The sequence below is a fragment of the Palaemon carinicauda genome, chromosome 6, assembly GCF_036898095.1.
Source record: "Palaemon carinicauda isolate YSFRI2023 chromosome 6, ASM3689809v2, whole genome shotgun sequence".
Lineage (NCBI taxonomy): Eukaryota > Metazoa > Arthropoda > Malacostraca > Decapoda > Palaemonidae > Palaemon > Palaemon carinicauda.
In genome coordinates this window covers 150,198,035-150,225,067 of record NC_090730.1, presented here as the reverse complement: position 1 = coordinate 150,225,067, position 27,033 = coordinate 150,198,035, and the positions used below count along the sequence as shown (strand labels likewise).

The following is a 27,033-nucleotide window of genomic DNA, read 5'->3' as shown; positions in this document are numbered from 1 at the left end:
AATGGAATGTTAATCCCAGAAGCTGCAGAATACAAAACCTAGATGGGTATCTCACCTTATTCTCAGATTTGTCATCCTGTTCTTCATCAGACAAGAACTCACGTTTTGGATATGGAATGGGTCCACCAGCAAAGACACTAATAAAAAGAAAGAAAAATTCTGTATCAGTGTTGTACCTAAACTTCCAACACAAGAGCAATCTTACATGAAAGAATGAAAAACAAATAATTACTATATATTTCCACGTATAAAATGACCTCCAGATAAGACAAGGTAAAAAAATTAGGAAAATATTTAGTGAATTTATCTCATACTTGTAATATAAGATGACTGCTAAATTAAAAAACCATTTGTGTATAGCCTAGCTTTTCAAGCAACACATATCTTATCAAATATTGGTTAAGTAAAGATGACGTTATTACTAATGTGGTTTTACTGACTATCCTTAAAAATTCAAAATAAATTAAATAAAAGTGATCTTATATCATATTTTTTTCATAAACACACCACCTAAAACAGAAACCATTGTTTTGCATGCTTCATTGTCCATCATAACAAACACAGGATCGCATTTATTCACCTCAGTAATAACGTATTATACCTATGGCTTTCAGTAAAGATATTACAAATATTTTACTTACTGTATCCTTAGAAAATAAAAATATATTAAATTAAAGGCAATTCTCAATTTTATTTTTTATAAACACACCATCTAAAAGGGAAGCCATTTTTATGTTTACGTTTCATCACCAATCATAATGAACGAACGAATGTATACATTTACACATCAAAAGTTGCTAATAAACTTTATGAAAACTGTTATTTATTGTAAGATGTTTATGAAATTATATTAAGAATACTTTTTTTTCTCAAATGTGAACAGATCCTCAACAGTGGCAGTTGAATAGGCACCTGGGATCCCATAAAAAGAAAAAAGTTAATTTCATCAATGCGAAATTATTTCTTAAATTGACTATTTACTAAGATATGCTAATAATACATTAGGTAAAAATAGATTTATTACTTTTATTATCATTTTACTTCATAATGTGAATCTTTTCATGTATGAGAGCGGTTATCACACTGAGGCCTAGGCTAGCTTACCGAGAATCACCATTTGGAATTCAAGGTTTGATTTCTAGAATGGTAGTATAAGATGACCCAAATTCACGGAAAAAAACGGTAGTAAAAAATTAAACTAGAGGTTTGGTTAGCCCTTACACAAATCTACACTAATGATAGTCTAATGCACATGCATCGAACATATTCCCATGTAAGACTACAATAAAAACTCCCTGTAAAACTTTTTATTTCCAAATACAGTATTCTGGATTGCCCAAAATACTGCATAGACAAAAACAGTCCAAATCTAGATCATTTGTTTGATGAAAAAACAATCCAATAACATACTTCCACAAACTTCTCTTTGAATATGGAGTAAAGTGATAATGTGGAAATGACATGACAAAAACCAAAGATAGTTCTGAATGCTTTAAGAGAAGAGGGTGAAATAAGGATGTACTGCAATGTAGAAATAAACTTTTTTTAAACAGTAATTTGTACTCCTAACTATTTAACACCGAGTCCTTTAATAGGAGTATGACTTCAGTGAAGTTGGAACTCTGCAGTTAAAACTTATAGTGAGATTTTGGTAGTTCCTGGCAGTTGGCAGGGAGGCCATGTCCCTTTGCCAGCACACCGAGTAGCCACTTCGAAGTGTAACCTTAAGAACTCAGGTTTGTATAGTTAGGAATACAAATTACTTGAAAAATTAGCAATTTGTTCCAACACAAATACAAACTCTTGTCCTTTAATAGGAAACTTAACTTTTGGAGGGAAAAAGTTCCTATGACCAAGCTAGTTGGTTCAAGATTCATGGATGTTAAAACAATCTGACCTGTAAAGGTGTGAATGTGCTGATTCCTATCCACCTCTTACCAACCTGAGTCAAGTTTCTCAAGTGATAGGCTGCTATGCTTCTATCGAAAGACAGACAGTCCCGGAAAAACCTATATCCTAAAGAGAATAGGAAGTCTGAAATGTATGGTCAATTTATAGAAAAGGGTTATATACATTAGGTCCATCCTTCCTCTTGTAAGGAGAATGGGAGAGATACTTCTATCTTTACACGAGATAAATTGCTTAGTACGATTGCTTACGTGCAACAACATATCCAGCGAATAATAGCATGACCACTGCACTCCAAGGGAGAGGAAATAAAAGAGGAAAAAGGGCCAAATATTCTACTTATCCTAGACTTCTGTCGCGATCACTATTTTAGACGAGATGTTTCTAGTCTTGTGCAGGAACTAGGTACCTGCTGAGCAGCTACCACTTGTCGAAGTGAGAACACGTCAAAAGATTTGTGGGTACACTCCCAGAAAAAGTAGACTGCAAAGGTTGTCTGGCGTCTCCACACTTCAGCCTTCAAAACTTGTAACACTGACATTCTTCCTGAAGGATACCATTACCCAATCCCTCTGACTTTGTAAGTGCGAGCTTGAGGGAGGGTTTCTCTTGATCCTCAGCCGATGGAGGATAAGCTTACCTGAAGGTTTTTAAAAACCAGAAAGATATGGTGTTCTTGCAGATCATCTTAGATCTGTCTGTGCTCAGGAAAAAATTTTGGTGCTGCCATCTGAAGAATGGGGACAACGATGACTGATCTCTGATTACCAGTCGACTTCTCCACGAGGAATAGATGACTGAAAAAGCCTGCAGAGTCATCCAGCATTTTCTTCACCTTTGCCAAAAGGTTGGGAACTTGTTGGAAGTCAGGTGATAAGATGAAAATGTCATCAAAGATTGAATGAGAGGAGGACGAGAGCCAACGAACGTGAGGCTGTATCCGGACAGGACTTCTGTCCCAGTCTTTGGCTAAGTACTGCTGCCACCTTGCCCAATAGCTTGATGGGCATCTTCCACTTGTGGCAGCAGCACAAGGAGACTGCTGGTCTTTCTGCAAGAGGTAGGAAACGCAGACTTGGCTCTCGATGTCACTGACGACTTCTGCAAGGCCAAGTTAAGAGCGGTCGTGTTTGACGTAATAGTGGATGCCTTTGAGGTGCCAGGGTTCTTAACGGTGACTGTCCAATGGACTGCAGTCCTGACTTGTTTTCCTCCATGTCTCTACTATGTTGTCCACTTCATTGTATGGGAAAAGGGCTGGTTCTGTAACACCTACAAGTTTCTTAGTGCTAGAGCCTCCCGTTGACCAATTTGTCTTAAACTTGGTAATTAGTGCATCCCTTTGCTTGAGCACCCTGTTGTCCCCCTACTAGCTTTGCCAAAGGCTGAGTAGCATCAAAGAAAGCAACAGCTCCAGACTAGTGGTCTAACCAGGAACTTACCTGGAGACTCACCACGGATATGCCTTCTATGATAACAGACAACACTGAGAACACGGTTCCCTCCATCCCGAGTCTCTCAACAAAGTTCCTGGAGTCAAGGATTTCACAGCAGCATTGATTGGAAGTGGAGAAGGGTTGGAATCCTCAGGGACGTAGAATCTCCTTTTACAGAAAGCACAGGCGTCAAGATCTTGCTTGAACAACTCTAGCAAGTTCCTCAGACCAGAGATCTGAAATCTACAAGGTCTAGAGCCCCTCAAATGAGCTCTGACCAGAGCAGGCCTCAAATATTGAGCAGCAATGAAGTGACAATTGAAAGAGGTCACTCCACTCTTAACAGGTGCTCTAGTTGCCTCACCAAGCAGTCATTCCACCCTTGACTGGTGCTCTAGTTGCCTCCCCTAGGTCGCTGAACTCTCAAATAAGACAAGACCTTGTAAAACATAATTTCATCTCTGGATATTCTGTTTCTGCCAGTGCTTGTCCAGTCAGGTGCCAGAGGATCAATCGTGTTTTTGGATTCCTCCTCTCTAGGGAGGGAGGTCTCACTGTGATCTATCTGGTGGAAGCTCTTGTGGTTTCACTTATATCTTCTCAGTGCAAAAAAACCAAACTGGTTGGTAGGACGAAGAAGCAGGGATGACATCATGCGGGTTTAATTTCTATACAGCCCAGGTGGTGCTGTATGTCCTTGTGTGCATCTTGGGTAACACGGCAGAGGCCTATACCACTATAAGATGCCCAGAAGAATGCGGAGAGGACCTACAGGTATGTGTCCTTGGGGGTCAGTCAAATGAAGACAGGGAGTTTCTGAGGTGGTCTGATGATCTCTTCAGTTTCATGTGAATGGGAATGCCTGTCCTTCTCGCTCACAGGGGTAGAACACTGAGGTAACGGGGGTCTTCGAGCTGGAATGTCCCTGTGCATCAAACTGCCAGCTGTAGACCTTGAGCAATGGGAAGAGGAGGAAGAACATCGTCCTGAAGCTCGAAACTCTTTATCACTTTGAAGCTCGAAACTCTTTATCACTTTGAAGCTCGAAACTCTTTATCACTTTGAAGCTCGAAACTCTTTCTCACTTTGAAGCTCGAAACTCTTTATCACTTGAGTAGTAAATGGATGTCCAGTCTGAGGGTGTTAAGTCCCTATCTCTCCTGGGACTCTGAGTTCTGTTGCATGAAGTGTGACTGCATGAGTCCTTACTGACAAACTTTCCTAAATGAAATGATTGCGCTAAGAGAAAGGGTGTAAGGTGTGAGTAGTCAGGAAGACCGCATGGGAGAATGTAAAACAGGGTAAGCATGATCGTAAGATCACACTAACATTAAGTAAGTGTGTAGGATCTATTTAGAGGTGAGGTGGCACGTAAAGGCTTTAGGCATGGAGACCTTATGTGTGCAGCCTTAGTGCGCAGTGACCTAGCACAGGATTTAACGCACCAGTATCTAGCGCATGGAGAATATCTGTAAGGGGACCACAAGTGTGGATCCATAGCATCTGGAGAACTTACTTGTCATGAACCTGCACATGGAGACACTGTTTGTACAAGTTCTACACAAGGAAACACTTACATGTGGAGATTTTGTTGGAGGAAGACTTACAAGTGGGGATTTGCATGTAGATATTGCATATGGGGGTCTTTGCTCATGGGGACCTTAAACATGATATCCTGGTATCTCTAGATGTAGCTCTGCATGAAGGCGATCGAGCACACAAAGTACATCCTGTGCATGAAGAACTGTCCCAAGGGAATCATGCATGTGAAGATGATTGTGCAGAGAGAAACTTCCCGATGTTATCATAGGAAAAGGATGATAAGTACCTGCAAGCGGAGCAGAAGTGCATGCGTCTCATACCTTCCCGAAGGTTAGTTAAAATTGCTGAGTGAAGGGGGTAGGCCTAAATGTCGGAAAACTTGGTAAAGATGTCTTCTTTGTCTTTGGAGGTACAGGAGATCTGAAGGCTCAGAAGCAGAGGATGAGGTCATAAGTTAGGGACTAGAAGAGGAGGACGGCCAAGACATTTCTTCTCCTTGCCACGAGTCACTGTCTAGGCTTTCTCAGCTGACAACGAGACACCGCAAAAGGGAAGGATCGATGATCTTCTTGAGCAGACTGGAACCAGTCAATGGGCGGTAAATTCAGTGCTCTGCATGTAGAGTGGTTGACAAGCGAGGCACAGCAGCATAAGTACTGGGTCCTAGCAAAGGTTAAAACCTCCAGCTAGTTCTCTAGAGAAAGAACGGCATCAATGCCTTAGACGGGCTACAAGGTCCTCAAGTCCAGGTTCCTGGAAATGTCAACAGCTACCACATCTATGGGGTTCTTTGAGGAAAACGGAGAGGAATATCATCTTCCTTTGGGGAAGATGATAAACACCGCCTCACCTGAAGCTTGCCCCTTGCAGTTCAAAGTCACTCTCCTTCTTCAGTTTGCCTCCGGAGGGCTCAGCTGCAGAGAAAACTTAGGCGGCACAGCAGTTTGAGCATCTGAGGGCAAAAAGCAAGAGAAAGACAACTTCTTCGTTTTGGGAGATCATGACGCCGAAAAATCCCTTCTAGCCTTCTTCCTTCTCCTCCTCCCATAATGAGATAAATGCAAAGGTGGCTACGATCTGCATTCATCACAGGGAGAAGACTGTGAACAGTCATGGCATCCTGCAAAAAGTACACAAAGAATGGGGATCCACGTTCTACTGACTCTAACCCTGCTGCAACTACAGCCATAATTAACAGGGCAGCCGATCAGGCGTATATGTAGATTTTTCATCACAAGCATAATCAGTCAACCTTAAGAGAAAAAGTGTGCTGTAACATTATAAATTTTAACAGCCAAATTACACCTATACTGAAATCATATCTCTATTAAAGGACGAAGGTTTGTATACATGTAGGAACAAGTAAATGATTAAGACCTAAACATACTATGAAAGTACAAGGACACCATCCATTTTCCAGAATTGGATGGTTGTACACCTTTGATCAACTTATTGCCTAAAACTATGACTATCAAAAAATATTAAGAAAATGAAATAAAGCAAAACTGTTATTTTTGTTCTATGGAATACAATAATTTATCAGATTATTGTATATCATGATACTCTGACGTTTAAGAAATATCTTTAATAGCAATAATCTTACAATAAAGATGCATAATCTATGACAGGAAAAGATATACAGTACTGCATTTTCTGTATTTGCATAGTATACTCTGATAATAAGAAGACAATGTACTGTACATTATACGTTCTCTGCATTTATAGCTACTGCAACTCTTACATTAACTGCAAATTTAAATATGTGGCTTTAACTATCCAAATATATCCATATTGTAAAGACAAAACCAAATGGCGAAATCCAGACTCAAAATCAAAAAATTTGGAGAGCCAACTGTATACAGTAATCCAATTTACAGTATATGGTTCTAACTGCAAAAATTAAAATTCCTAGGAATACAATGAAATATATAACAGTATGTCAGTATGTATTGAGATTTGAGACTATTATAATGAATTTGAGCTCTTAATTACTGCTTAGAATGCATTAAGCAAATACCCTATAAGAATACATTATGCCACTGAGTGAAATCACTTTAAACCTTACAACGTTACAAGAGAGCTTGCTCTATCAGAAAGGGCAAAAGTTTAATAAAAAAAAAAAATAGGATTTGTAATTCTAACTCCCCAGACTAAAAATAATCAACATATCAAATTAATATAATTTCAGGGTGCTAATAATGAAAATTTTTAAATCAAATTCAGTCAATAAAAAGATGCATACACTTCTTCACAAGAATACTTGATAGATAAGGCTCCACTTATCCTAGAACAAAATATTCAGAGGAAAATCAAGAACCAATACAGTATACTCATACTAACTCCTGTGTGGGAACTGGATCCTCCAGGAAATAAGGATCCTGCATTGCAAGCTCTGAAGTTATACGTTTCGTAGGGTCCATAGTCAGTAGTTTTTGCAGCTGAAAAAGAAAGAATATTTATCAATCTACCTAGAGTGAACATAAAATATGTGATAGAAAAACTATATTACTATTGCTTTAACTCAAATAAAAAATACAACTATCTTCAGATTTAAATTGATTAATTACAACACAGATTGCCACCCAGAAATTTTTGCACATCTTAGTTCTCAACTATGATGAAGACGTAAAATTACTCAAATATTTCTAAACTGTTCATCAGCATTAAATTCAATATATTGTAAACTTTTTCTTTTTCTGGAGAACACATTTCTATAAAGCAACAAGAAAATGTAACACAAAATCAATCATTAACTTAGTAAATGGACCCTATAGTGACTAAATATATTAGCTGTAAGTACAGCAAAAGAAATTCCAGTTATAGCAATTATGAAATTAATTCTTTACATTTCCTTTTGTCTTATGCACTTCCTGGCTGTATTGCTAACAACAAGACAAGAGCAAGAGCATAAAGAGACAAGAAGAAAAAAACTATGTATATCAAGATTTCCCCAAATTTCTGGATTATGTCATCACATATTTCAAGACTTCTTTAATTTCTCAACCTACTGGTACTGCTGCACATAAAAAATATGGTTTCACTACCATTTTGATTTTATCACTGTTGCTGCATTTTCTTCATGACCTTTAAATTCCGCACACATAATCCAGTATGTCACTAAAATGACATTAAGTGTTCTATCTACCCTACATAATAAAATGCTCTTTCATTTCTTCTCTCAATAGCCATTCCCATATAAAGCCAGCATAAGCAAAAAACCGTGTATCCCTTTTAACTATGCATCCCTTGGCACCTGTGAAACTAGTGGTCACAAAAACGTCATTGCATTACAGTATATAATTATAAAATAAGCTCATTATGCTTTCCCCCTCTAAAATGTCTTTTCCATAAAATACCCTTCATATGCTCAAGATAATTCATACACTGAATGAATTTTGTGCTTTTTATTTATTTAGTCAAATGAAGGTATCACTTCTCAGCTATAAAAAAAATTACGTATTTACAAAAACAAAATCTTAGAACTAAGTAATTTTGCAGATAGATATCTCACAATTACTAAGTTAAAAATACAGAATAGGATAGCATACTAATTCATCTATAAGCTATATTGGTTGTCTATGGGGTGTCATGCAAGAATTCATTACTACGGTAGCTCAATTTTGTGACTTATTAGGAAGCCAAACACCCAACCTGTTTGTTAAAGTTGAAGCACTTTTGTACTTGGATTTGTGTAAAACAAATACAAAAACAATGTAAATTTATGGAAATCATTGCAAAGCAAAATAACATCTGGGAACCATGCAGTGTACAATGAACACATGTATGGGTGAACATCTAATGATCCTAACTGATGCTGGAAAATTGGGATATCTGACCACACATGTGCTGTACAGTGCTTGTTCATTGCTATTCTCTCTCACTGTAAACATGGACTGAAGTATCCATGAGTATCAAAATACAAAATGGGCTGATAAGTAATGACTGTGAATAAAGAAAAGGTGAATGTAGTTTTCAAGATTATGAAAAGGACTATTAAAAAAAATTATCTTTGAGATATAGGAGTGATTTACGTGACTGAAAAATCTCTGGTTATAAAACATACAATAAGCTATTGTTCTAAGATTGGATTATCATAAACAGATCCTAGGCATTATCATTAACCCTTACTTATACATGAATGTTTCATGAAATGGGATGGGTAAAATCCTATGGAAGGGATGCCACAAAATGATGGAACTATAATGATGGAGCTAAAACTACTCTACTTACCAGCATGAAAGCCTTCCCTTCTGGTTTTATTTTGTGTCTGTCCATGTACTTAATCAGTGAACAACTGGAGTAACTGAAAAATAAAGTATTAATCAATCATTTAACCACCGAAGACTATGTTAGCACACAAATCAATGTACTACTTTGTGTGATCCCATAACTAAGGCACAAAACTTTACAAAATCAAAAAATTCCTTTCATAATTTGACATTCACATCAGGTAACTTTCATTTTACCTTATGGATATATCTCCACTTGCTAGAGGACAGTTATTTTATTTTTTTACTTATATTTTCTATTACAGCAAATAACTTCAAATTATTATTAACATCTATCATACTAGATATAACCTTAGCTATAAAAGAAAAAACTACATGAATCCAGTCTCAAAATGAGTGCACAGTATGGAAAAGGAAATACATGTAAAGAATAAACTTGCCAGATAAAAAACTGAGAAAATGGCAATTATTCAACTACTCTCAAAGGAGGCTCATTCCGTAATTTGATCACAGTCTGAAATCTGCTGCTCTACAAAGGGAACTAAGATCTCTAAAAAGGATTGTGTGTCATCATAGGCCAGAGGAGAGTGTCGTTATGTGGCCCCCCTGGGAGGAGATTAGAGTTGTGCCAGGCCAGAGACTGGGTATTGGTCACAAATTAAAGAAAAGGGAGAGGAAGGCCTTCCTTTGTAGAGAATGATTCATGATATACGACACATCCTAAGGTATGCTCATCGTAATGACTAGGCTTATGCTTGCGAGTTTTCTAGGGGTTAAATCCTACTTGAGGCCCAATTAAGACCCAAATACCTAGGGACTCGAGTGACATCCATAAGAGCCTCAAGTTCTTGAAGCAGGAAGACAATTCCAAGCTACTCGTGCACCTAAGCTGATCCTCCGAAGGGGAAAATTGCTGCCACGGAATTGGAGCATTTCGTACCTCTCTTTAGGAGTGCCTTGTGAAAAGCCACTCTTTTGGAGATGTTTGATAACCACCACTCAAAAAGAGACAGGGATGTCATGGAGCTGTGATGTCTCTGAAGGTGTGGTTGGAATAGCACGTTGTGCTAGTTGGGGAGCTCTCGGGGTATTTCCGACAACATTAGGTCATTCTTAGGTTTGAAATGCTCAAAACCTTGTTGACAACCATTCTGATTAAGCTGAACAGTGAAAAAGCCCAAGTGTTGAGACCATCCAATGGATGTTGGAAAGCGTACTTAAATGCTGCGGTCTGATACAGTATTGGTGAGCAATTGAGGCTCGTAAACCGGTAATTACTGGAGAACCCTACAATGTTATGACACTTTGCCACTTGAGGATGAAGCTACCAATCTGCATTTACCACCTGTCCCTGGCAGGGCCTAGTTTTTAGGTGAAGATGCTCTTCCTTCCCAGAAAGAACTTTGCTGACAGGTCTACAGTTTCTTGGCCATAAGTGGGCTCGTTTCCCTTACTTGCAAAGGTGCTGAGAGGCCGTTGCTCCTTGTTTATATGGGCCAATGCAGTAGGTTGTAGCTTATTAATGCTACAGAGTGGCCTAACATGAGTTATTGAAAGGGCTGTGGAGCTTGAAGATGTGCTTTAAGCTCTTACAGAATGATATGTAGGGTCTTCTCCTAGAACCAAAAGTCCTATTGCAATCTGTCCTCCCAGATGTTCCCCACAACCTCCTTTTCAACCATTCGAATAAAATGCATCTACATTAGTGGGCATTCCAAGGGTGTTCCCTTTAGGAGATTATCATCTCCTGACCATCAGTCCAGGTCCTCCGTTACTTTGCATGTTAGTGGGGCTAACTGGTGTTGGTTTTCATCGGCTGCCAACCAATTCCTCTGTAAGCAACACTGAAAGGATTGCCGACGCAACCTCCCTTATGGTACAAGTTCTTCCAGGGAAGACAATTGGCCCATAAGTTGTTGCCACTGTCATACTGAGAGTTGTGACTTATGAACGTGCTACTTTCTTGATTCTTTGGACACTCTTCAGAAAGGAAAACTTTCTCCAGTCCCATATTTACCTTCATGCCCAAATAAACAATAAAATCAGATTGGAGACTACAATGATACCGGTAAATACCAAATTGTTTAAAATGAATATCCTACCCTTATGATAAATTCTAAACTTTTTTAAATATTTAGCAACCACAGAATTCAGTGATTAGTAAACTTAATTATTTCTTTAGTTTGTAGCCAGTGATTTGATTGTAAACAATAACTTATAGAAAAGCTTACTTATTTTTCTTGAAATCTTTCATAAGTGTTCCATGTTCAGGCATTTTCTTGATGTCAACCCAATCTTTCTCTTGAGGGAATCCCATGACATTGAATATTCTGAAAAGAAATTAAACAGCATATGAATATACAGTACAAAAATAAATAAATGAATGAATAAATAAATAAATAATTGAATGAATAAATAAATAAATGAATAACTGAATGAATGAATGAATAAATTATAAATATATATATATATATATATATATATATATATATATATATATATATATATATATATATATATATATATATATATATATATATATATATATATACATACATAATATAACAGAATATGAAGTGACTATCATTTCCATCCCAAATACAAGTGGTTTTCTTATCAGTAAAACCTTCAAGATTTTGATGTTATGAAGACCAAGAAAAGAAATTGAATGAGCTAAAACTAATATGAGAAATCAAACTTTCTTGAAGATTGCCTTATAAATTAGGTACTGTACTGCATTTTCTGTTAAAATTTCAAAGGTTAAAAATAAGGCAAAAATGCTTATACAATTAACAAAAAATCACCTTTAATAAACTTTGATACAAACAATAATGATAGTGCACATTCAAACAAAAGATAAAATCAAGCATGAAAAATAACAGAAAACAGGTACCAAAGTAGGGGAAAATAAACTTGCAACTACGCTATTTAATTAATGTACTTTTAAATTCAAATCTGCTATATTACTCTCAAAGGGAAAGAACCATCTACAAAATCTATACCATCTTTAATAGAAAAATTTCATATATCCCTTTACTGTACTTGTGATTAGTCAAGTTTGCAGTCAGGAAAACACCTCAGATGTCTCTTCTTAATAATAATAATAATAAAAAGAGAAAAAGTCATTCAGCATGACACAGGTGGATAGATCCTCAGTCAAAAGAAACAACAGTGATTAACTACAAAACAACAATATCTGATTTTAAGAGGTTAAAAGAAAACTGTATAAAAGATAAAATAAGAACACCTAAAGAAAGGGACCAAATTTAAAACTCACCTGTCTAACTGATCATGATGATAGGGATTACTAGTTTTGATGTCCTCTTGACGGCAATGGAAAATTGGCTCTGATGTTAACAGCTCAGCAAATATACAACCAATGGCCCAAATATCTGGAAAATGTTATTTTGATAATAAAATAAATTTTTGAATATACTTACCCGGTGATTATAATAGCTGCAACTCTGTTGCTCGACAGAAAAACTCTACGGAAAAATTCGCCAGCGATCGCTACACAGGTAGGGGGTGTACTCAACAGCGCCATCTGTCGTTCAGATACCCAGTACTCATTGTAAGCAAAGAACTCAATTTTCTCCTCGGTCCACTGCGTCTCTATTGGGGAGGAAGGGAGGGTCCTTTAATTTATAATCACCGGGTAAGTATATTCAAAAATTTATTTTATTATCAAAATAACATTTTTCAATATTTAACTTAGCCGGTGATTATAATAGCTGATTCACACCCAGGGGGGTGGGTAGAGACCAGCAAAATATGTTTACATCATATGAGCTAAGAATTTTTATTTCATTTTAGAAGTTATCAAAATAACAAAAACAAAATAAATAGGTACCTGGTAAGGAAGTCGACTTGAACAATTACTCTGCCTTTTTAAGTACGTCTTCCTTACGGAGCCTCGCGATCCTCTTAGGATGCTGAGCGACCCCTAGGATCTGAAGTATCAAGGGTTGCAACCCATACAACAGGACCTCATCAAAACCTTTAATCTAGGCGCTTCTCAAGAAATGACTTTGACCACCCGCCAAATCAACCAGGATGCGAAAGGCTTCTTAGCCTTCCGGACAACCCAAAAACAACAATAAAAACATTTCAAGAGAAAGATTAAAAAGGTTATGGAATTAGGGAATTGTAGTGGTTGAGCCCTCACCCACTACTGCACTCGCTGCTACGAATGGTCCCAGAGTGTAGCAGTTCTCGTAAAGAGACTGGACATCCTTAAGATAAAAAGACGCGAACACTGACTTGCTTCTCCAATAGGTTGCGTCCATTATACTTCGCAGAGATCTATTTTGTTTAAAGGCCACGGAAGTTGCGACAGCTCTAACTTCGTGTGTCCTTACCTTCAGCAAAGCTTGGTCTTCCTCATTCAGATGGGAATGAGCTTCTCGTATTAACAGTCTGATAAAATAGGATAAAGCATTCTTTGACATAGGCAAAGATGGTTTCTTAACTGAACACCATAAAGCTTCAGACGGGCCTCGTAAAGGTTTAGTTCGTTTTAAATAGAACTTAAGAGCTCTTACAGGGCATAAGACTCTTTCTAGTTCATTTCCAACCATATACGATAAGCTTGGAATATCGAACGATTTTGGCCAAGGTCGAGAAGGCAGCTCGTTTTTGGCTAGAAAACCAAGTTGTAGAGAACATGTAGCCGTTTCAGATGAGAATCCGATGTTCTTGCTGAAGGCATGAATCTCACTGACTCTTTTAGCTGTGGCTAAACATACCAGGAAGAGAGTCTTTAAGGTGAGATCTTTCAGGGAGGCTGATTGTAGCGGCTCGAACCTGTCTGACATAAGGAATCTTAGTACCACGTCTAAATTCCAACCAGGTGTAACCAAACAACGCTCCTTCGTGGTCTCAAAAGACTTAAGGAGGTCCTGTAGATCTTTATTGTTGGAAAGATCTAAGCCTCTGTGACGGAAGACTGATGCCAACATGCTTCTGTAACCCTTGATAGTGGGAGCTGAAAGAGATCGTTCTTTCCTCAGATATAAGAGGAAGTCAGCTATATGAGTTACAGAGGTACTGGTCGAGGATACGGATACTGACTTGCACCAGTGTCGGAAGATTTCCCACTTCGATTGGTAGACTCTAAGGGTGGATGTTCTCCTTGCTCTAGCAATCGCTCTGGCTGCCTCCTTCGAAAAGCCTCTAGCTCTCGAGAGTCTTTCGATAGTCTGAAGGCAGTCAGACGAAGAGCGTGGAGGCCTTGGTGTACCTTCTTTACGTGTGGCTGACGTAGAAGGTCCACCCTTAGGGGAAGTGTTCTGGGAACGTCTACTAGCCATCGAAGTACCTCGGTGAACCATTCTCTCGCGGGCCAGAGGGGAGCAACTAGCGTCAACCTTGTCCCTTCGTGAGAGGCGAACTTCTGCAGTACCTTGTTGACAATCTTGAACGGAGGGAATGCATATAGATCTAGATGTGACCAATCTAGGAGAAAGGCCTCTATATGAACTGCTGCTGGGTCCGGGATTGGTGAGCAAAATATTGGGAGCCTCTTGGTCATCGAGGTTGCGAAGAGATCTATGGTTGGCTGGCCCCAGGTGGCTCAAAGTCTCCTGCATACATCCTTGTGGAGGGTCCATTCTGTTGGAATTATTTGTCCCTTCCGACTGAGACAATCTGCCATGACATTCAAGTTGCCTTGGATGAACCTCGTTACTAGTGATATGTTTAGACCTTTTGACCAGGTGAGGAGGTCCCTTGCAATCTCGTACAACGTCAGAGAGTAGGTCCCTCCTTGCTTGGAGATGTACGCCAAAGCCGTGGTGTTGCCCGAGTTCACCTCCACCACTTTGCCTTGAAGGAGAGACCTGAAGCTTTTCCAGGCCAGACGTACTGCCAGTAGCTCCTTGCAGTTGATATGCATTGTCCTTTGACTCGAGTTCCATATTCCTGAGCATTCCCGACCGTCTAATGTCGCACCCCAGCCTACGTCCGATGCGTCCGAGAAGAGAACGTGGTTGGGAGTCTGAACAGCCAGGGGAAGACCCTCTCTTAGGTTGATATTGTCCTTTCACCAAGTCAGACAAGACTATCTTTTCGGAAACTGGGATCGAGACCGCTTCTAGCGTCTTGTCCTTTTTCCAGTGAAAAGCTAGATGGTATTGAAGAGGACGGAGGTGTAGTCTTCCTAGTGACACAAATTGTTCCACGGATGACAGTGTCCCTACCAGACTCATCCAAAGCCTGACTGAGCAGCGTTCCTTCTTCAGCATCTTCTGGATGGATAGCAGGGCTTGATCTATTCTGGGGGCTGATCGTCTTGTTGTTCAGCAACGTCCTCATCAGAGGGTTCCTCATCCGAAAACTGATGAGGAAACGGCAACGGAGTGGGCAACGTCTGGCTCGCTGAGTCCGGTCGCACTGGTGCATGCGTGACGGAGCCGGACGCAATATCATGGAACTGCTGCACAGTCTGTGAACTGTCAACAACCATGGGTGCGCGAGGAAGCACAGCGTCAACCCGAGACTGTCTAGACCGTCTGGGTTGTGCAGTCAACACCCTACCGGGTTGTTGAGGTTGACGCACTGCGTCAAAACAAGTCACCTCTGCTGGTTGTTGAACGTCCTGAACGTCAACAACCACCTCCGAGCGTCGCTTAACGTCAACGTGCGGCTGGCAACCCACACTGGGTCGCATCGGTGGAGGAACCACCTCAACTGGCAGACGCGAGTAGGTTACCTCAGCGTCAACAGGGCGCACAACCGACCGGTTGGAAGGTTGTTGGCCAGAAGGTTCGGTAGCAACCTTCTCCGCATTTAAGTCCTCTATCAAGGACGCAAGCTTGGACTGCATGTCTTGCAGCAAAGCCCATTTAGGGTCTACGGGAGCAGGTGTGGCAACAGACGGGGTTAGCGACTGAGGCGGAACCCTTTACCATCCCTGAAAGCCTTGTTATGCGTGACATAATTGTACAGCAAAACTTCAAAGGCTCGAAAACAGCTGTGAAGTTGACCTGTAAACAACTTGGAGCGTCTCCTGGCTAGGCGCCAGGGAGAGTCTACCAGAATTGAGAAGTCTATCTGGGCAGAGGCATGAACTCCCAAGCCGAGAACTTCTCTCGTGTCATATCAGACTCTCGCTCTATAAACCAGTTTAAAAGAAGGGAAAGCAAAGGCTGTATCCCCCAAACTCCTCCTGGTGAAAAACCAGTCGCCTAGCCAACGTAACGCTCTCTAGGAGAGCGAGAGAGCACTAGCTTAAAAACAACGGCTTCGAAGTAGCTAGGCCTAGTGTAAGCTCTGACGTTTAGGCGAACGAGGAGCAGCAGTTACAAAAAGATCCGGACGAAGATCCTTAAAAAAAAATCATCATGATTTAATTAAAGTCCATAGGAGGCTAAGCAGCTTTAGGCTCCTCTCCATCTGACAGAGTCCTCAAGGGAATATCAGTAGGAGGGAGAACAGCAACTTCCTCATCTACAGGAACCTTGTCCGATAAAAGCTGAGTCTCAAGCAAGGGAGAGACCTACCGTGGTGGCAATGCTTTACAAGCAGAGTCCACACTCACTGGTGCATTAGTAGCGGACCAGAACGCAACGTCATGTAACTGCTTGACAGTCTGTGAACTGTCAACAACTGAACTGTCAACCACAACAGGTGCGTGAGGGCCCACAGCGTCCACTCGAGACTGCTTTGACTGCCTAGACTGAGCAGTCAAAACGACTCTAGAATGCGGAGGTTGACGCACAGCGTCAAAACAAGTCAACTCCGATTGTTAGTGAACGTCTTGAACGTCAACAGGAGCATCAGCAAGTGGCCTAACGTCCAAATGCGGCTGAAAAACCACACGAGACCGCATCGAGTGTGGTTCTAAACAACCTGACTGACGTGACTAAGCTACGCCAACGTCAACAGTAAGCACAAAGGAACGTTAGGTTGGCTGAAAGCCAGGATATCGATGAGATAAACGGCTAGACTCAACGGACTAATCGGTAGAATAGTCTTCCATAAGGGAGGAAAGCATATACTGCATGTCTTGCCATACAACCCATTAAGGATCAACGGAAATGGTTGTGGTAAGAGACGAGGGTAACGTCTGTGACCGCAACACTTTGCCTACAAAAAAAGACTCTCGGAGTCTGTGTTACGCTTTTGTTAGGCGGCGAGCAGTTATCCGATGACTGCAAAGGGTCAGAGCTGTCCTAATGGTTGTAACCAGGACGCTGGACCTGTCCTGAAAGGACTGACTTTTGCTTAAGGGCTTTGAAACCTTGTGACAGGTTTCTTATGCGAAAAGCCTTCGGATGACGAGGAGAAACAACGTCTCTCTCGTCTTATGGTAGGGGAGATCTTGGTAAGATACACCCGATACCATAGAGGGAAAAACGTCTGTTCGTTGGTCAAGGCCTCTCGAACCCATAAGTCGTTTGACATTACTTCTCCCCTGGGCTTGGGAGCATGTAAGAGGTCCCGGACTAGGTGAACGACAGGCACGAACAGACGAACCCTCGGACGCAACACTGTAACACTTTGCGCATATCACTTTATCACTTCGATTTTCTGTTTTGCACTTATTTCTACCTGAAACACGCAATTCTACCCTTCATTAAAAGGTAGTAATTGTGAAAGCAGTCGTATAATGCAAGCTCATTAATACCAGCAAAAAACAGAAAACATATTTTAAGATAAAAAAAAAAATCAGTGGCTGGGAAAGAGACTAAACACTAGTTCATATAACTACGTTTTCAATCTCTCACCGCACATAGCCTGGGGACGAGAATAAAAACCTAAAAACGTTTTATCCTTCCTCACCGTACAGCGACTAGGGACGAGAGTAACACGAGAACAACGTTACCCGCTTGAACGGAACGTTTTCTCTCCTCTCTCTCCCTCCGTCTCTATCTCTCTCTCTCTTTCTCTCTTGATTTCGCACCTAAGAGAAGAGCCCAATTATATTTCGTCAAAAAAAAACATGTTATTTGACTAAAGGAAAAAACTGAAAGGTTTTTCAATAAAAAGTTCCTTTAAATTAGAATTTAAAACATTTAAGCTAAGAAAGAATGAACAAAACGTCAGAATCGATTTACTCTTACTGCAAAGTGAAACCGTGATACACTCTCTCTCTATCGTAACGATAGAGCGCATGTTGAACGTCCTGAACGTCAACAACTGCGTAGCATAAAAAAACTAAACGTTAGTTCATCTTTGAAAACAGTACGAAGACTATCAAAGAAATTCTTTCATAAAATATTACATTTAAAAAGTTTTAAATCCTTAGCTCTTTAAAATCTAATTACGATATAAAGGGCTCAACGTTGATTAACTTCGGTTTCCAAGTTAGGACCGCCTACTCTCAGGAAAGGTCTATATAAACAAAACATTAAAATTTATTTTTATATGTTTATAATAAATGGAAAGTTAATCGAAGAGGCCTAAAAAAGGCGGAGAGATATAAAATATATAGAGGAAAATCTAAAACGTGATAAGAATTACTAAAAGCCTAAACACACTTCCGTCTAAGGGAAGGGTCGGCCATTTAAAAGTGAAAGAAAGTCCATACTCTCTTTGTCACCATAATTAAATCTATCCAAAACGAGTTCAAGATTTAAGATGAAGATAAAACACCTGCATAGCGAAAGCTCAAAACTAGAATAAAGTACTTCACCAATTAGTTGTGAAAAAACTCCAGTTTAGCAACAGCGAATAAGAGCGTCTTGTCGATAGCTCGACAGAGAGAAAATTGAGTTCTTTGTTTACAATGAGTACTGGGTATCTGAACGACAGATGGCGCTGTTGAGTACACCCCCTACCTGTGTAGCGATCGCTGGCGAATTTTTCCGTAGAGTTTTTCTGTCGAGCAATAGAGTTGCAGCTATTATAATCACCGGCTAAGTTAAATATTGAAAAATAAGACTTGCTTCAAAAATATATAAAATACACAACAACCAAAACTAATTCAGATTATTTCGAAAACCAGTATTTATTAAACAAAGCAAGAATATAATATACAATTACAGTATTAAAATAACCTAAAACCTGATAAAATGTATTCCTTACCTATAGCCTTGGTGTAATGCCTAGCTCCAAGCAAAAGTTCAGGGGCTCTATACCAGAAAGTAACAACGACAGGATCCAAATCAGCAAGAGGTTTCAGTGGAGAGTTGAACAACCGAGCGAACCCCATGTCAGCAATTTTCACACGACCACGTTCTGTTCCCTCGCCCATAACCAAGATGTTAGCTGGTTTCTGCAACATCATATTTGTATACACTGTATAAGTGCTTTCACTTCAATTTTCTCTAACGAGAATGCATCCGAATATATAAAAAAATAGATGACTTATGATCAATTAATACTTTACTTATGCTATGATGTTCAGACTATTGTAGCATTAACTGAAACTAATCATCAGGAAAAAGGAAAAAAAAAAATTTCTTAAGAGTAACCTTGACTAACTCTTGACTTTACTAAACTGGAATTGCTGCAGGAGTCTTTAAAGTAGCTTTTCCTGTGATATATAAAAATATAAAAAAATATGAAACTTTTCAAGATTATGAGTCCTTACAAACACAAGACTACTAATCTTACATACTCAGTAGGAAACTAATGTGGAACTTTTCACTATTTTTTTTTCTAATTAGCAACTCTTCAGTATTGTTGTGTAAGAGATTGAAAAGTTGGTACCAAGAACCAGTACCGTATTTACAAAGGACTTAAAAAATCCCCAAGGAGGATCATCACATGACTCATGCATTTATTTGGTAAATACTTTAAACATCCAAAGCCTTTCATTTTGAATTTCATCTAAATTTATTTAAGGACTGTGAATGGGCTGAGCCATAAACTAAGTCTTAACAATCCATTAAAGTAAAAATTAAAAAGTTGCATATAATAGCTAGGCTAATCCTTGAGATACTTTGCCGAGTCCCTTTATCACATGGTTAGATTGCTTTAACCTTTTACTTTTCAATTAATTCCCTACCATCCTGTCTCTTCATATCTATTTTTCTAACAGGCAATCTAACTCAGCTTAAATTTTCTATTTTCTAGGAAAAAATCTTTCATGCTGGGCTTGTAAGTCAAATAATAATAATCTGGTTGTTTTGCACAACATATCTAAAATGTAAAATAACTATCATACCAAGATAAAAGTTTTCCCCTGAACATCTTACACTTACAACACTATATTTTTCCAGACGTCCCATAAAATCTATGCTGGACAAGCTCATCATGCCCAAAATCCAAGAAACTATATCACTTACCAAATCTCTGTGCAGTACCCAGTTGGAATGTAGATAACGAATACCATCTAGAATTTGGTACAATAAACTTTTGACCATTCCTTTGTTGACCTGCACTGTTTTCTTATTGGCCTTTGCAGCCCTGTGGAATTTGATGATATGCTAAGGAAGGAAAAAAGAAAATTCATTTACAACATATCTTACCAAAAAAAGAAAAACTTCCATTATATATTCATCTTTGTGGAAATAAATATGACTGGTATTTTCCATTCCAAATCAAAAGCTAAAAATTATAAGAATATCACATAGGTCACATTTCCTGGTTACATACAGAAAAACTATGTAAGAATTATCAAATATCTACAGGACTAAGCGCAATCAACAGAAACTAGTATCATCCTATGATGAACTACTTCCTAAGCAGTAATTATGAGGTACAGTCATATCTGACAGAAAAGTGATTTGAATCAATGAAAGATGACTTCACTGAACATTAAGAGTCCATGACATGTTTATCAGTAATGCTGTCTAATGGGTCTCTCTTTCCTGACACTTTACAAACAACATGGTTCACTTTTAACATATGCTACAGCAATCAATATCAATATTGCTGTTGTTAAAATTTGATAGTTGTACTTAACCAATGATTCTAAATCTGAGGTATCATCTACATAGACTTCTGACTAAAGTATTTTCTTCCAAACTATTCATTTTGTATTTATATGTTAACACTCCAATAATCATAAAACTTTTATTTTCCCTCTTTGTATTATTCAATAAAATATTTTCTTTAAAATTCAACTATCTTCCGTTCTTTTAAAGATTATCTATCAAATGAGTATTTCTTCATTCTAAGAAGAAAATGCAAGACTAATAACTTTGTCCCTAAAATTAAAGACATACATATATATATATATATATATATATATATATATATATATATATATATATATATATATATATATATACAGTATATATATATATATATATATATATATATATATATATATATATATATATATATGATGATTTTTGCTAATAATTTGCTATGACTAAAGAGTGTTTTGGGAATAATTTGCCTCTATTACTACAACTCGTAGTTAAGGAATGAAAATTACTATCAAAATGATTCTTTCTATATTTATCACTGGAATAAAGCAATCACAAAACTGAATTGACATACTTAATAAGATAACAACCTGACATTTGGTATTAATCAGAGTTTTGCAACTGAAAACTATATAACTATACAATACTCATAACATGCTAGGTTACAAAATGTGATGGAAGAGCTCAAAAAACCAATACTAACCCACAGATCATGTTCTGCATAGTCGAATAACAGCCAAACTTTACGATCGGCGTGGGAAAGAAACACTCGCTGAAGGTTGATAACATTGGGATGCTTGAGTTCACGCAATAACTGTAATAGAAAATACAGTATCATGTTATCAAAAAGTAAAAGCCTCCATCTAAATAAGTATGTTGAAGGCAATAATTGGCTTTTGCAAAGGCCTGTACAAAAATCCCTTGATTATGGCCAGGAAGTGCATATGATTAGCCTTGATTTCAGTGCTACTTTTCACTGTGTTAATCATAAGGCCTTGTCTTCAAACTCAAACACTTGGGAGTAGGTGGGTCATTTCTTGGTTTAATTATAGAATCTTTAAATAATAGACTGTAAAGTCATTGTTGATGGGCACCATAGTGAGCATAGGAATGTGATATCTCGTCTTACTCAGGGTAGTGTTCTTATACTACTGTATTATTACATACTATACACATGGGACATGTGGTTTGGCCTAGAAAACAAGTGCATTGGATATGCAGATGATGCTACTCTCTCTGTATCAATTATATCTCCTGAAGGTATATTTAAGGTTGCTGAATCCCCAGCATCCAGATCTATGCATTGATAGTTTCTTCAACTCTAGTGCATAAAACACCTTTAAAATATTAAGTGTAATTCTTGATTGCAAATTGACTTTTTAGGTACACAATTTGTCCATTTCTTTCTCAATTCCACAAAAAATTGACTTATTGAGAGTCTTCTAAGATTTATGGTGATCAACCTATTATGAAGAAATGTTTTAAATCTTACATTCTCCCTTTTTTCAAGTACATTATTGTTCTGTCTAGTCTTCAGCTGCTGATTCTCATCTTAATTTCTTGGAAAAAAACTTGAGGTCTATTAAATTTCTTATTCCTGACCTGATCTCAATACTAATCTCTGGCATCATCATTCACTTAGCTCTTTATGTATGTTGCCAAAGAAACTACTCAATGTGCTGGCAGGAAGGTATCCACCGGTAATTACAGACTCGCCTTTATTAATTCTAACAGCAGTTCTCAGCTTCAATGGTTTGTATCCATATGGGAAAAAAATCCCCTTTATCAAGGTACATGCAGGTACTGTAGAACAATATCATATTACACACCACTTACCAGAAAAAATTTCACTTGGTCATATCCTCCATTAAACTACACATCTTGCCAGAAAAAAAAAAAAAAAAAAGTTATCAAATTGAAATTTTGTAAATATAATATAAGCAAATAAATAAAAAAGAATTACTCACTGCAATCTCCCTGCATGCTGACATAGATAAGCCAGTGCCTTCTATCTGCTTGAGGGCATATTCCTTTGTATCAGTACTGAAAGGCAAGAAACAAGCAAATCAAACAACAGTATCATATATTTATCATCTTCAATAAATCAATGAAAATTAAAGTCTATGACAAGTTTTATGAATGTTAACCGTAAATTTTTAGTAATTTGTATTTTCCCTAATACAAACCTGAGTACTTTTAAATATAACAAATTTTAAAAGAGCCTTTTACTATGACAAATCTGGCGATAATTCATAGGTTTCCTAACTACTGTACTGTACATTATATAAACCTGAGTCCTTTATATAGGCAATGACAGTGAAGCTGGAGAATACAGAAGTTGAAACTTTCATCATAACGAGCTGTAAACAGATGGCTGCTAGTTACCTGGCCTGCCCTCTGCTTTCTCATTGAGTAGTTACATTGATTGCAGCTGGGACTTTCTAGGCAGGTTGGTGTAGGCAGGAAAGTATGAGTAAAGGACTTAGATTTCTATAAATAGGAAAAATAAGAATCATTTCCAAATTTGTCATTTGTTCCAGCACAAATACTAATGTCCTTTACATAGGAGACTCATTCTTAAACAGGAGGAAGTTCATGTTCCAACCAGCTGGAACACTAACCCCGGGATTCCTAAAGACAACCTTGTAGGTAGCGAAATTTCAGGTTCTTTACACCACATGCACCATTAATGTGATTATACCAGTGGTTCCAATCAAGTAGCATAAGTATCCAATGGGTTTGCTTGGTTCATCATCATCATCTCCTCCTATGCCTATTAACGCAAAGGGCCTCTGTTAGATTTCGGCAGTTGTCTCTATCTTGAGCTTGGTTCATACCAAGTGGCATATGTAAAAGTAAGGTTGTTTGCCTGGTTATTATATGCTACCCTTCATAAGGAGTGTGTGGAATGACACTTCTATACGATGACATTGAAAAGCTACTGTTAAGGTGGAGCTTGCCTACAGACGAAAGAATTCCAACTGATGGTTTCCAACGCTGTGCCCCAGTAAATGGTAAAGTGAAAGGGTTAGTCAACCTTCACTTTTATCCCAGTCTAACATGTAACCATAAACTTGATGCTGAACTCAATCAAGCATGTCACATACTCACTGGTACCTGAAGACCAACACCCATTCCAGTACTTTATAAATTAGCAGGCACTGCACCACCAGACATCCACTAAACAGCCCATTCAAATCCCCAAAAACATAAACAAGAGAATAATTAAAGGCATGCATTCTATAATAACCGGGTGGTTAGACAAAGATTGAAATCCCCTAAAAGCTTCACAACCTCCAATAGCCTCGACCGCATGGAGTCGGTAACTTACCACCTAGAAGGCTGGAGAGAAACAGACCACTACCCACCTGGTGAGGCCAACGAGAGCCCATGTGAGTATCTTCCCCAAGGAACAAACATCTGTAGGAAAGATTGGATTACCCTTAATTGAGCAAGACCTTGAGTTGGAAGGACTGGAAACAATCTTCATAAGTGGGATCTCGCCCACTCTGCCGAATGGACATGGGGGCATCTCATCCAGAAAATGGTTGTATTGCTATTTTTTTTTTCGAATAGGCTATTTAACCGGTCTCGGTAAAATAGACAAACCTACTTTTAAGCTTATTTTGCCGGTCCGGTAAAATAGACAAACATGCAGGATCTACCAGTGATTGACATGCCAATTGACCATAATTTCAGCATCACTGAATGCACAAAACAAGATGATTTGCCAGATATACAGAATTCTGACTTAAGACCTACAGGTACAGAATTATCTGCAGCCGAGGGTGAAACAGAACCACCCACTTTTACTGAAAACAGTGCAGTTCCAGAACCTGCTAATCCTAAACTAGACAATGTCACTTTACCTCCAAAAGCCAAGAAAAGGGTTAGACCCAAAGGGTCAAACAATAATGTTCTGGGACTTCCAAAGAAAAAGTCAAGACTTGATAAGCCAACTCCATTCATCAAAAAATCATCTAATGACAGGGATCTACAGCTACTTGGCTACCTTGTAAGTGATAAAGATGCCATCCGTGGAGAGGTTCTCTCTGAAAATGCGGTAGAACAAAACCCTTCTTCAATTCCAACAGCATGTCTGGATGAAAATGTTTCAATCCATAAAATCCGCCGATATTTTAATTCACACGGTTGGAAAGCTGTGAAGCATGTTTATGAAGCCTCAAGATTGTCAGCACGGTGGACGTGTGAGCTCTGTAGTCAGGATTTGAGCAAGATGGATTCTGTGGTCTGTGACTGTTGTCTTCAGTGGGTGCACCTTAAGTGTATTGGTAAAAGAACGCTCCCGAAAGGAAAGTTTTGGATTTGCAGAGACTTATATATATATAAATATATATAAATATATATATATATATATATATATATATATATATATATATATATATCTATATATATACTAAAAATTCGAAGACAGCTGTATTTTAATAATTGATTAGAATAATCGTTTTAATGATTTTTTTAATTTGTAGTGAACAAGATTCAAAATTGTCCTTAAAATTTTATAAATAAACTTAAAATTTTATAAATAAATTTGTTTTAAGTGTTTTGTAATTATTAATTTTATTGCCATTATTTATAATATTTACCGGCTAAATAAGCTTAAAAGCAGGTTTGTCTATTTTACCGGGACCGGCAAAATAAGCTTAAAAGTAGGTTTGTCTATTTTACCGGGACCGGCTAAATAGCCTCTTCCTTTTTTTTAATGAAATATATTTTACTTTCTATCAACATGTTTTACTGTTTAACCTTATAATGAAAAAATAATAAATATATATATATATATATATATATATATTCTTTTATTTTATATTAATGCAAGGTCACCAATGATTACCAATTTTCATTAAAAAATACTCTTTTCTAATGACAGCCGAAGTGACTAGGGTGGTTGGTCTGAGTTGGCCAAAGTGACTAGGGTTGGTGCCGTTGTGACTCATGTTGGGGCCGTACTGGTTGAGGGCCATAGTGACTGGCAACCTCCAAAATCAAACCATTGTTCTTTAGTCTTGGGTAGTGCCACAGCCTCTGTACCATGGTCTTCCATTGCCTTAGATTAGAGTTCTCTTGCTTGAGGATACGCTATTCTGTCTTATTTCTCTTCCTCTTGTTTTGTTAAAGTTTATATATGAAATATTTTGGTGTTGTTGTTCTTATATTTAATTTTTCCTTGTTTCCTTTCCTCACTAGGCTACTTTTCCCTGTTGGAGCCCTTGGGCTTATAGCATCTTGCTTTTCCAACTAGGGTTGTAGCTTAGCTAGTAGTAATAATAATAATAATTATAATATATCCCCCATTAACCTTCCGGACGTTCGCGGGTGTGAACCTGGCTCTTTGGGTGTGCGAAAACAGGACAAAAAGTGATTAACACTTTCAAAGACAATCTTTTTCTGTCCGTAACTATAATAAAACAAAATTTACATTTAATCATAAGTCCAGCACAGGTTCACCTAAATAAGTGATATTTTACTTCACGGAATTAAACAAAAATGTCAACCAAAACAAAGCGTCTACCTACCGTAGGCCTGGACGATAAAACCATGAAAACTCACCTATCTTTCCTTTTAGCTTTGTAGACATGTCCATAAGTTCCCCTTCCCACCTTACACCCTTCATAACCAAACAATTCTTCCACTTTCGCTCGTTCATTATTCCTTTTTTCCTTCCATTCGAAATCCATCACAACAACTGCAGAAACATCTCCCTACCAGACTACCTGTCGCGACGATGCGTTGTTTTCTATTGGCATTTGGCAATTTCGCTAGAACTGTTCGTGTGTTTACGATATTATTGAAGCTGGACACGTTCGCTATAAAACAAGGTTTTAATATTATTCATAATTGTAAATTATTTATAAACTACTATTCAATGTGGATATTATATAAGTAATCAACTATTAAACATATTTAATTAAAATGTTTTATAAAATTTAATATAATAAAATAATACAAATAAACATTAAAAATTATACAGTATCAAAGGAACATTTTAGACGTTTGTATTTTTTATGAATGGAGTAGTTTTGATACATTTAATTGGAGATTATTTAAGATTACTCGTCTCTTATTAACATAAAACTT

The 27,033-nt window shown here is 38.0% G+C and overlaps 1 protein-coding gene across 2 annotated transcripts in view; it reads right to left on the bottom strand.

The window, feature by feature from the left end:
* Positions 1-26,700, bottom strand: part of Cdk8 (cyclin-dependent kinase 8) — a 115,028-nt gene extending 88,328 nt beyond the window's left edge. Inside the window, exons 1-10 of one of the 2 annotated variants that reach the window (XM_068375548.1) lie at positions 26,506-26,700; positions 22,902-22,977; positions 21,638-21,748; positions 20,347-20,487; positions 19,142-19,331; positions 12,393-12,507; positions 11,347-11,445; positions 9,117-9,189; positions 7,227-7,324; positions 56-137 (exon numbers count right to left, since the gene is read on the bottom strand). In XM_068375548.1, coding sequence (XP_068231649.1) covers positions 56-137; positions 7,227-7,324; positions 9,117-9,189; positions 11,347-11,445; positions 12,393-12,507; positions 19,142-19,331; positions 20,347-20,487; positions 21,638-21,748; positions 22,902-22,977; positions 26,506-26,633 — 1,113 coding nt within the window. In that variant the 5' untranslated portion in view covers positions 26,634-26,700. The remainder of the gene's footprint in view (positions 1-55; positions 138-7,226; positions 7,325-9,116; positions 9,190-11,346; positions 11,446-12,392; positions 12,508-19,141; positions 19,332-20,346; positions 20,488-21,637; positions 21,749-22,901; positions 22,978-26,505) is intronic. The other variant, XM_068375547.1, reaches the window with a different exon arrangement.
* Between the last annotated feature and the right edge of the window lie 333 nt (positions 26,701-27,033).